The sequence below is a fragment of the Palaemon carinicauda genome, chromosome 29 (genome assembly GCF_036898095.1).
Source record: "Palaemon carinicauda isolate YSFRI2023 chromosome 29, ASM3689809v2, whole genome shotgun sequence".
NCBI lineage: Eukaryota > Metazoa > Arthropoda > Malacostraca > Decapoda > Palaemonidae > Palaemon > Palaemon carinicauda.
Window position 1 is genome coordinate 13,036,354 of NC_090753.1, and position 12,500 is coordinate 13,048,853.

Sequence of the window (12,500 nt, forward strand, 5' to 3'; positions counted from 1 at the left end):
TTGGCAGTGACTATGAATTACCAGACACTGAGAGATAGACAGGATATGCCAATTGGATTCCAGCCTTCCAGATCTCAAGGTAATTATCTACAATATAGAGTCTTCAGAGGGAACAGGTCAAACTGGTTCAGGTCTACAATGTTCATTGATAAAGATTCCCTTGTACTGTTTCTTTATTAGGTGGTCAGATACAGAACAAGCAAGTATGACTACTTCTAGTATGCTGTGTCCTTTGGAGAAGAATTCATGGTACTGGAATGGAGGAACAGGATGGTTAGAGCAGAAAATAGCTTGATATTAGCAACCTACAGAATTACCAGCCATTGTGAGATACACAGGATATGCCAATTGGATTTCAGCATTCCAGATCTCATGGTAATAATATACAATAATGAGTCAGCAGAGGGAGCACGTCAAACTGGATCTGGTCTGCAATGTTCCTTGATAAAGATTACCTGTACTATTTCTTTATCAGGGGATAATTGCAGAACAAATAAGTCATACTACTTCTAGTATGCGGTGTCCCTTGGAGAAGAATTCATGGAACTGGAATATTGGAACAGGAAGATTGGAACAAAAAAAAATTACTTGGGATTAACAGCCACCTCAATTACCAGCCATCGAGAGATAGACAGGATATCCAAAGTTGATTCCAGCTTTCCAGATATAGAGGTGATAATCTACAATATGAAGTCAGCAGAGGGAACAGGTCAAACTGGTTTTGGTCTGTAATGTTCTTTGAAAAAGATTCACTTTTACTGTTCCTTTATTTGGTGGATAAAGGCAAAACAAAGAAGTCTGACTGTTTTTAGTATGCTGTGTCCCTTGGAAAAGAACTCATGGTACTGGAAAAGTGGAACAGGAAGATTGGAACAGATGGCTTGAAGTTGGCATCCGCCCGGATCATCAGACGTTGGGAGATAGACATGATATATCAAGTGGATTCCAGCATTCAAGATCTCAAGGGAATAATCATCAATATAGAGTCAGCTGAGGGAACATGTCAAGCTGGTTCTGGTCTGCAATGTTTCTTGATAAAGATTAAACTGTACTGATTCTTTATCAGGGGATGAATACAGAACAATCAAGTCTGATTAATTCTACTATGCCGTGTCCCTTGGAGAAGAATTAATGGTACTGGAATAGCGGAACAAGAAGATTGGAACAAAAAATGGCTTGATATTGGCAGCCACCTGAATTACCAGCCATTAAGAGATAGACAGGATATGGCAAGTTGATTCCAGCATTCCAGATCTCACGGGAACAATCTAAAATATGGACTCAGTAGAAGGAACAGGTCAAACTAGTTCTGGTTTGCAATGTTCCTTGATAAAGATTCAACTGTACGATTTCTTGATCAGGTGGTCATATACGGAACAAGAAAGTCTGACTCATTCTAGTATGTTGTGTCACTTGGAGAAGAATTCATAGTTCTGGGATAGTGGAAAAGGAAGATTTGAACAGAGAATGTGTTGAGATTGGCATCCACCTGAATTACCAGCCATTGAGAGATAGACAAGATATACCAAGTGGATTCCAGCCTTCCAAATCTCAAGGTAATGATCTAAAAATATGGAGTCAGCAGATGGGACAGGTCAAACTGGTTCTGGTCTACAATGTTCCTTGATAAATATTCTCTTGAACTATTTCTTTATCAGGTGGACAAGAAGTACTGGAATAGTGTAACAAGAAGATTGGAACAGCAAATGGCTTGAGATCTTCAGCCACCTGAATTACCAGCCATTGACCAGATATACCAAGTGGATTCCAGCTTTCCAGATCTTAAGGTAATAATCTAAAATATAGAGTCTGTAGAGGGAACAGGTAAAACTGGTTCTGATGTGCGATGTTCTTTGATAAAGATTCATTTGTACTGTTTCTTTATCAGGTGGACATATACAGAACAAGCAAGTCTGACTACTTCTAGTATGCTGTGTCCCTTGGAGAAGAATTAATTGTACTGGAATAGTGGAACAGAATATTTCTTGAGATTAGCAGCGCCTATGAATTATAAGACATTGAGAGATACCCATTATTTGCCAAGTGGATTCCAGCCTTCCAGATCTCAAAGTAATAATCTACAATATGGAGTCAGCAGTGGGAACAGATCAAACTGGTTCTGGTCTACAATGTTCCTTGATAAAGATTCACTTATACTGTTTCTTTATCAGGTGGACAGATAAAGAACAAGCAAGTCTGACTACTTCTAGTATGCTGTGTTCCTTGGAGAAGAATTCATAGTACTGGAATGGTGGAACAGGAAGATTGGTGCAAAAAATAGCTTGAGATTGGCAGCCACCTGAATTACCAGCTATTGAGAGATACACAGGATATGGCGATTGGATTCCAGCATTCCAAATCTCAAGTTAACAATCTACAATATGCAGTCAGCAGAGGGAACAGGTCAAACTGGTTCTGGTCTGCAATGTTCCCTGATAAAGACTACCTGTAATGTTTCTTTATCAGGGGATAAATGCAGACCAAACAAGTCATACTACTTCTGGTATGCCGTGTCCCTTGGAGAAGAATTCTTAGAACTGGAATAGTTGAACAGGAAGATTGGAAAAAATATTGCTTGAGATTAGCAGCCAACTGAATTACCAGCCATCGAGAGATAGACAGGATATGCCAAGTGGATTCCAGCATTCCAGATATCAAGGTAATAATCTACAATATGGAGTCAGCAGAGGAAACAGGTCAAACTGGTTCTGGTCTGCAATGTTCCTTGAAAAAGATTCACTTGTACTGTTCCTTTATCAGGTAGACAAATGCAGATCAGAGAAGTCTGACTACTTTGGGTATGCTGTGACCCTTGGAAAAGAACTCATGGTACTGGAAATGTGGAACAGGAAGATTGGAACAGAAGATGGCTTTTGATTGGAATCCACCTGAATTACCAACCATTGGGAGAGAGACAAAATATGCAAAGTGAATTTCAGCCTTCCAGATCTCAAAGGAATAATAACCCAGCCTCTGAGGGAGGCAGGCCATCCTCAACTTGGTGCTAGTCCCAAGCTAGGGCAAATGGGGAGTGTTGACTGCAGGAAAGGCATCCGGCCATGAGAAAAGTTACCAGAGGAATGGAGAGGAAGCCTAATCATCACCACCTAAAACGGGAAGGGAGACATTCAGGAATGTGGCAACTACAGCGCATAACGTTGATAAACCATACTCTGAAAATATGGGAGAAGATCATTGAGAAGAGACTCAGAGATGAAACAACAATTGGATGGGAACAATTTGGATTCATGACTGGAAGGGGGACTGAAGATGCAATATTTGCTTTGAGGCAGATGATAGAAAAACAACGGGAGAAACAGAAGGGATTACATATGGTCTTTATTGACCTGGAGAAAGCATACGATCTAGCACCACGTCAGGAAATGTGGAGATGCATGAGAGAAAAGGTAGCCCCTGAGAAATACGTAAGAATCACCCAAAATATATATGAGAGGTCAGAAGCAAATGTTTAGAGCAGTTTAGGTCTAACAGAAGGTTTCTCAATAAATGTGGAACTACATCAGGGGTGTGCATTGAGTTCTTACCTATTTGATCAGGTCAAGGATGTAGTAACCCATGGTATTAGAGATCAGTCTCCTTGGTGCCAGTCCCAAGCCCGGCTAAATGGGGAGGGTTGGCGGTAGGAAAGTCACCCGGCCATGAAAAATTAGCCAAAACCAATATGGCCAGTGAAAATTGTGAAAAAAATTAATGCTGGGGCATTCCCCATAGGCGACGCGTTGTGACCTCGCCTGATCCCTCCGAAAAATTGGCAAGGGCTACCCAGTCATGGGTTAAAGAGGCAAGCATAGAGGCAAATATCTGAGGATATGATGAGAGTAACAAATCTGAATGTGGGGACAATGACTGGAAAAGGGCAATAGCTGGTTAACATCATGGAGAGAATGAAGATTGGAGTGCTGTGTGTGCAGGATACCAGGTGGAAGGGAAATAAGACAAGAGAACTAGATGAATGATGTAAATTTTATTACAGTGGAGGAAGGATTTGTGTAGGAATAATATTATAGAAAGATTTGAAGGATAGTTTGATTGGGATGAATAGGAAAAATTTAAGAATTATGAGTTTATAGCTGGTATTAGGAGAAACAATAGTCAATGTGGTGTGTGCCTATGCCCCGCAAACTGGATGTAAAGAGGAGGAGAAGGATACATTCTGGGAGGAGATGAACCAGGAGCTTGGAATAATTCCTGCAAGGGAAATGGTAATTATAGAAGAAGATCTGAATGGCCACTTGAGAATTAGTAGGGGAAGGATAGAGAGAGTGCATGGAGGTTGGAGTGTGGGTGAGAGAAATGATGGGGAGAAGGAGTGTTTGATTTTGCAGTGGCTTTTGAACTAGCAATGATCAACACCTTTTTTGAGGAAAAGATTAACAGATTGATTACTTACAGTAGTAGCGGTGGCAGGGAGAACCAGATAGATGTGCTGCTGTGTAAGAGAGACCATCTGACGGAGGTTTGAAATTGTAATGTGATAAATAAGGAAAGTGTAGCAGCGCCACACAGGATAGTGACAATTGATTGCAGACTAAGGAATTGTAGGAGAAGTAAAAATACGAAAATGGACCAAAAGATTAAGTGGTGGAAAGTGAAAGAGGAAGAACTCATAGTCTTGTTTAAGGAAAGAGTGCTAGGAGTAGTAAGGTTACACGAGGATGTACAAAATGGTGGCCCGAAAATACTAAATAAATTATAAGGATCGGTGAGGAAGTACTTGGAAGGTCATCAGGAAGAAGACCCTCAAATGATAAAGAATCACGGTGGTGGAATGATGAGGTGCAAGAACGGGTAAAAACCAAGAAAGAAGCCAAGAAGAAGGCAGATCTATCAGGACAAGAGCAGGATGAAAAAAAAATCTATAAACAGGCAAAGAGAGAAGCAAGAAGAGCAGTAGCAAAAAGGCAAAGGCAGAGACATTAAATGAAGTCTATTAAGAGATGGAAAACCCCGAAAGAGATAAGAAAATATTATGAATTGCTAAGGCCCGAGATGCTTCATCTAAAGACCTGACAGAGATAAGGCAAATTAAAGAGAGCAATGGTATAGTTCTAGCGGAAGAGAATAAAATTAAAAGAAGGTGGGAAACTTATTTTGAAGGACTATTGAATGAAGAGAACCCAAGAACAGTATTTGAGGATGGACTCCCAAACAAGGCAGTTACCATAGGAGTGACTAGAAGAGAAGTAGAACAAGCAGTAAAGAAAATGAAAAATAGTAAAGCTGCTGGAACGGATAATATACCAGTAGATGTATGGAAGAGTCTTGGAGAGGAAGGCATAGATATCTTGTGGGACCTAACGCAAAATATCTTCAATCAGGAAAAGATGCCAGAGAAATGGAGAAGTCTAATCATTCTCATCTATATTGGGAAGGGAAACATTCAGGAATGTGGCAACTACAGAGGTATAAAGTTGATAAACCATTCTATGAAAATATGGGAGAAGATCATTGATAAGAGACTCAAAGATCAAGCAACAATTAGTGAGGAACAATTTGGATTCATGCCTGGAAAAGGGACTGAAGAAGCAATATTTGATTTAAGACGGATGATAAAAAAAACATCGGAAGAGACAAAAAGAAAAACATGTGGTCTTTATTGCCTCTGTAGCAAGTGAGGAGCTGTGGAGATGTATGAAAAAAAAGGGAGTCCTTCAGAAATACGTAAGAATCACCCAAGATATGTATGAGAGGTCAGAAGCAAATTCTAGGAGCAGTATAGGCCTAACAGAAAGTTTCCCAGTAAATGTGGGATACATCAGTGGTCTGCATTGAGCCCTTACTTATTTGATCTGGTCATGGATGTAGTAACACAAGGTATTAGAGATCTGTTGCCTTGGTGTATGTTTTTTGCTGATGATATTATACTGTGTTACACTAGGCGAGAGGTAGTAGAAGAGAAACTGGAGGTGTGGAGAAGAGAAATGGATAAAAGAGGATTGAAGATCATCAGGAAAAAGACAGAATATGTGAGATTGAAAAATGGGGAAGTTAGTTTACAAGTGAGAGATTGAAAAGAGTTGAAAATTTCAAGTATTTCGGATCAACAGTTGCAGAGGACGGTTATCTGGGGGGCAGAAATAAACCACAGAATACAAGCAGGTTGCAAGAATCTGAAAAAGTGAGTGGAGTACTATGTGACAGGAAAATAGGGGTTAAGTTGAAAGGTAAAGTACACAGGACAGTTGTGAAACCGGCAATGATTTATGGAGCAGAAACGTTGGCAATAAAAAGGACAGAAGAGAAGGAACTTGATATGGCAGAGATAAGAATGTTAAGATGGATGTATGGGGTGACAAGAAGAGATAAGATACGGAATGAGGTAATTAGGGGTACCAAAGGAGTTAGAAAACAATCAGATAAGTTCCAAGAAAGTAGACTGAGGTGGTATGGTCATGTCATGAGAAGAGATGAACAGTATAATAGGAGGAGATGGATGGAAATGAAGGTACAGGGAAGGAGAAGGAGAGGGAGACCCAAGCGAAGGTGGATGGGCTGTATCAAGGATAACCATCGATCAAAGGGATTAACCGGTGATGAAGTGTGGGACAGAGGTAGATGAAGAACGCTAGTCAAAAAATCGACCCCCAATAAAGGTAGGAAAAGATGCAGACAAAGGATAGAGAGAGTGCATGGAGGTTGGGGTGTGGGTGAGAAAAATGATGGGGGAGAAAGAGTGATTGATTTTGCAGTGGCTTTTGACCTAGCAATGATCAACTCCTTCTTTGAGAAAAGAATTAACAGACTGATTACTTACAGTAGTGGTGGCAGGGAGAGCCAGATAGATTAGCTGCTGTGTAAGAGAGACCACCTGACAGAGGTTAGAAATTGCAAGGTGATATATGGGGTAAAGAAACATGGTGGTGGAATGATGCGGGGCAAGAACGGGTAAAAACCAAGAAAAAAGCCAAGAAGAAGGCTGATCTATCAGGACAAGAGCAGTAAAAAGAAAACTATAAAAAGGCAAAGAAAAAACCAAGAAGAGCAGTAGCATAAAGGCGAAGGCAGAGACATTAAATGAAGTCTATTAAGAGATGTAAACACCCGAAGGAGAGAAGAAAATATTATGAATTGCTAAGACCCGAGATGCTTCATCTAAAGACCTGACACAGATAAGGCAAATTAAAGAGAGCAATGGTATAGTTCTAGCGGAAGAGAATAAAATTAAAAGAAGGTGGGAAACTTATTTTGAAGGACAATTGAATGAGGAAAACCCTAGAAGGGTATTTGAAGATGGACTCCCAAACGAGGCAGTTACCATACGGGTGACTAGAAGAGAAGTAGAAAAAGCAGTAAAGAAGATGAAAATAGTAAAGCTGCAGGAACGGATAATATACCAGTAGAGGTATGGAAAAGTCTTGGAGAGGAAGACATTGATATCTTGTGGGACCTGACGCAGAAGATCTTCAATAAGGAAAAGATGCCAGAGGAATGGAGAAGAAGCCTAATCATTCACATCTATAAGGGCAAGGGAGACATCCAGGAATGTGGCAACTACAGAGGTATAATGTTGATAAGCAAATACTATGCAAATATGGGAAAAGATAATTGAGAAGAGACTCAGAGATGAAACAACAATTGGTGAGGAACTATTTGGATTCATGCTGGAAGAGGGACTGTAGAAGCAATATTAGCTTTGAGGCATATGATAGAAAAACATCGGGAGAAACACAAAGGAAAACATATGGTCTTTATTGTGTCTGTATCACGTCAGGAGCGGTGGAGATGTATGAGAGAAAATGGAGTCCCTGAGAAATACGTAATAATAACCAAAGATATGTATGAGAGGGCAGAAGCAAATGTTAAGAGCAGTATAGACCTAACAGAAAGTTTCCCAGTAAATGTGGGATACATCAGTGGTCTGCATTGAGCCCTTACTTATTTGATCTGGTCAAGGATGTAGTAACACAAGGTATTAGAGATCTGTTTACTTGGTGTATGTTTTTTGCTGATGATATTATTCTGTGTTACACTAGGCAAGAGGTAGTAGAAGAGAAACTGAGGAGTGGAGAAGAGAAATAGAAAATAGTGGATTGAAGATCATCAGGAAAAAAGCAGAATATGTGAGATTGAAAAATGGGGAGAATGGGGAAGTTAGTTTACAAGTGAGAGATTGAAAAGAGTTGAAAATTTCAAGTATTTCGGATCAACAGTTGCAGAGGACGGTGATCTGGGGGCAGACATAAACCACGGAATACAAGCAGGTTGCAAGAATTGGAAAAAGTGAGTGGAGTACTATGTGACAGGAAAATAGGGGTTAAGTTGAAAGGTAAAGTACACAGGACAGTTGTGAAACCGGCAATGATTTGTGGAGCAGAAACTTTGGCAATAAAAAAGACAGAAGAGAAGGAACTTGATATGACAGAGATAAGAATGTTAAGATGGATGTATGTGGTGACAAGAAGAGATAAGATACGGAAGGAGGTAATTAGTGGTACCACAGGAGTTAGAAAACAATCAGATAAGATCCAAGAAAGTAGACTGAGGTGGTATGGTCATGTCATGAGAAGAGATGAACAGTATAATAGGAGGAGATGGGTGGAAATGAAGTTACAGGGAGGGAGAAGGAGTGGGACACCCAAGCGAAGGTGGATGGGCTTTATCAAGGATAACCATCGATCAAAGGGATTAACCGGTGATGAAGTGTGGGACAGAGGTCGATGGAGAATTCTAGCCATAAACATCGACCCCCAATAAATGTAGGAAAAGATGCAGACAAAGGATAGAGAGAGTGCATGGAGGTTGGGGTGTGAGTGAGAGAAATGATGGGGGAGAAAGAATGATTGATTTTGCAGTGGCTTTTGACCTAGCAATGATCAACATCTTCTTTGAGAAAAGAATTAACAGACTGATTACTTACAGTAGTGGTGGCAGGGAGAGCCAGATAGATTAGCTGCTGTGTAAGAGAGACCACCTGACAGAGGTTAGAAATTGCAAGGTGATATATGGGGTAAAGAAACGTGGTGGTGGAATGATGAGGAGCAAGAACGGGTAAAAACCAAGAAAAAAGCCAAGAAGAAGGCTGATCTATCACGACAAGAGCAGGATAAAGAAAACTATAAAAAGACAAAGAAAGAAGCAAGAAGAGCAGTATCAAAAAGGCGAAGGCAGAGACATTAAATGAAGTCTATTAAGGGATGGAAACACCCGAAGGAGAGAAGAAAATAATATTAATTGTTAAGGCCCTCGATGCTTCATCTAAAGACCTGACATAGATAAGGCAAATTAAAGAGAGCAATGGTATAGTTCTAGCGGAAGAGAATAAAATTAAAAGAAGGTGGGAAACTTAATTTGAAGGACAATTGAATGAGGAAAACCCTAGAAGAGTATTTGAAGATGGACTCCCAAACGAGGCAGTTATCATACGGGTGACTAGAAGAGAAGTAGAAAAAGCAGTAAAGAAGATGAAAATAGTAAAGCTGCAGGAACGGGTAATATACCAGTAGAGGTATGGAAAAGTCTTGGTGAGGAAGGCATTGATATCTTGTGCTACCTTACGCAGAAGATCTTCAATCATGAAAATATGCCAGAGGAATGGAGAAGAAGCCTAATCATTCACATCTATAAGGGCAAGGGAGACATCCAGGAATGTGGCAACTACAGAGGTATAATGTTGATAAGCCATACTATGCAAATATGGGAAAAGATAATTGAGAATAGACTCAGAGATGAAACAACAATTGGTGAGGTAATATTTGGATTCATGCTGGAAGAGGGACTGTAAAAGCAATATTTGCTTTGAGGCAGATGATAGAAAAACATCGGGAGAAACAGAAAGGAAAACATATGGTCTTTATTTCATCTGTATCACATCAGGAGCGGTGGAGATTTATGAGAGAAAATGGAGTCCCTGAGAAATACGTAATAATAACCAAAGATATGTATGAGAGGGCAGAAGCAAATGTTAAGAGCAGTATAGACCTAACAGAAAGTTTCCCAGTAAATGTGGGACTATAATAGGAGTCTGCATTAAGCCTGTAACTATTTGATCTGGTCTAGGATGTAGTAACACAAGGTATTAGAGATCTGTTTCCTTGGTGTATGTTTTTTGCTGATGGTGTTATACTGTGTAGCACTAGGCGAGAGGTAGTCGAAGAGAAATTAGAGGAGTCGAGAAGAGAAATGGAAAATATAGGATTGAAGATCACCAGGAAAAAGACAGAGTATTTGAGATTGAATAATTAGGAGAATGGGAAGTTAGTTTATAAGTGAGATATTTAAAAGAGTTGAAAATTTCAAGTATTTAGGATCAACGGTTGCAGAGGATAGTGATCTGGAGGTAATAATAAACCTCAAAATACAAGCGGGATGCAAGAATTGGAAAAAAAGTGCATGGAGTATTATTTGACAGGAAAATAGGGGTTAAGTTGAAAGGTAAAGTACACAGAACAGTTGTGAAACTGGCAATGATGTATGAAGCTGAGATATGGGCAGTAAAGAAGACATAAGAGAAGAAACTGGATGAGGCAGAGATGAGAATGTTAAGATGGATGTGTGGGGTGACAAGAGGAGATAATATACGGAATGAGGTAATTAGAGGTACCACAGGAGTTAGAGAACTATCAGATAAAATCCAAGAAATTAGACTGTGGTGGTATTGTCATGTCATGAGAAGAGATGAACAGTATATTGCGAGGAGATTGATGGAGATGGAGGTACAGGGAACGAGAAGGAGAGGAAGACCAAAGTGAAGGTGGATGGACTGTATCAAGGATGACCTTCGATCAGAGGGATTAACCGGTGATGAAGTGTGGGACAGAGGTTAATAGACAAAGCTGGTCAGAAACATCGACCCCACATAAAAGTGGGAAATGATGCAGACAAAGAAGAAGTTATACTCTGTAGCACTAGGTGAGAGGTAGTAGAAGAGAAACTGGAGGAGTGGAGAAGAGAAATGGGAAATAGAGGATTGAAGATCTCCAGGAAAAAGACAAATTATTTGAGATTGAAAAATGGGGAGAATGAGGAAGTTAGTTTACAAGGAGAAAGATTGAAAAGAGTTGAAAATTTCAAGTATTTAGGATCAATAGTTGCAAAGGATGGTGATCTGGGGGCAGAAATAAACCACAGAATACAAGCAGGATTTAAAAATTTGGAAAAAAAAGTTGTGGAGTACTATGCGATGGAAAAATAAGGGTTAAGTTGAAAGGTAAAGTGACTAGGACAGTTGTGAGACCGGCGATGATGTATGGAGCGGAGACGTGGGCAATAAAGAAGACAGAAGAGAAGAAGCTGGATATGGCATAAATGAGAATATTGAGATGGATGTGTGGGGTGACAAGAAGAGATAAGATATGGGATGAGGTAGTTAGGGGTACCATAGGAGTTAGAAAATTATCAGATAAGATCCAAAAAAATAGACTGAGGTGGTAAGGTCATATCATGAGAAGAGATGAACAGTACATTGGGAGGAAAGGGATGGAAATGGAGCTACAGGGAAGGAGAAGGAGAGGAAGATCAAAGCGAAGGTGGATGGACTGTATCATCTCAAGAGAATAGTCTACAAGATGGAGTCAGCAGAAGGAATAGGTCAAACTCGTTTTGGTCTCCTTAAACAGATTCACTTGTACTGTTTCTTTAGCAGATGGACAAGTACAGTGCAAACAAGTCTGACTACTTCTAGTATGCTGTGTCTCTTGGAGAAAAATTCATGATACTGGAATAGTGGAAGAAAAGATGGCTTGAGTTTGGAAGCCACCTGAATTACCAGCCATTGAGAGATACCCAGGATATGTCAAGTGGATCTTAGCCCTCCAGATCTCAAGGGAATAAACTACAAGATGGAGTCAGCAGACTGAAGAGGTTAAACTTATTCTGGTCTGCAGTGTTACTTCATAAAGATTCATTTGTACCTTTTCTTTATCAGGTGGAAAAAAACAGAACAACCTAGCCTGACTACTTCTAGTATGCTGTGTCTTTAGGAGAAGAATTCATGGTAGTGGAATAGCGGAATAGAAGATGGGTTGAGTTTGGAAACCACCTGAATTACCAGCCATTGAGAGAGAAAAAATATGCCATGTAGATTCCAGCCATCTAGATCTCATGGGAATAATCTACATGATGGACTCAACAGAGAAAACAGGTCAAACTTATTCTGGTCTGCAATGTTCCTTGATGAATATTCGCTTTTACTGTATCTTTATCAGATGAACAATTGCAAAACAAACTACCTGACTACTCTTAGTGTGCTGTGTCCCTTGGAGAAAAAAAATATTGTACTCGAATAGTGGAACAAAAGATGGCTTGAGTTTGGCTGCCACCTGAATTACAAAACATTGAAAAATAGACAGATCTCATGGGAATAATCTACAAGATGGACTCAACAGAGCAAACAGGTCAAACTTGTTTCTGATCTGCAATATTCCTTGAATAGGATTCACTTGTACGGTTTCTTTATCGTGAGGAAAAATGCAGAAAATACAAGTCTGACTGCTTCTAGTATATGCTGTCTCCCCTAGAGAAAAAATCATGGTCCTAAAATA

At 39.9% G+C, this 12,500-nt stretch overlaps 1 protein-coding gene and 1 pseudogene across 1 annotated transcript in view; one reads left to right on the top strand and one right to left on the bottom strand.

The window, feature by feature from the left end:
- Positions 1-6,217: 6,217 nt before the first annotated feature.
- Positions 6,218-10,784, top strand: LOC137622413 (uncharacterized; annotated as a pseudogene).
- LOC137622414 (uncharacterized) overlaps positions 10,781-12,500 on the bottom strand; it is a 17,167-nt gene continuing 15,447 nt past the window's right edge. Inside the window, exon 3 of the mRNA XM_068353025.1 lies at positions 10,781-10,891. Coding sequence (XP_068209126.1) covers positions 10,781-10,891 — 111 coding nt within the window. The remainder of the gene's footprint in view (positions 10,892-12,500) is intronic.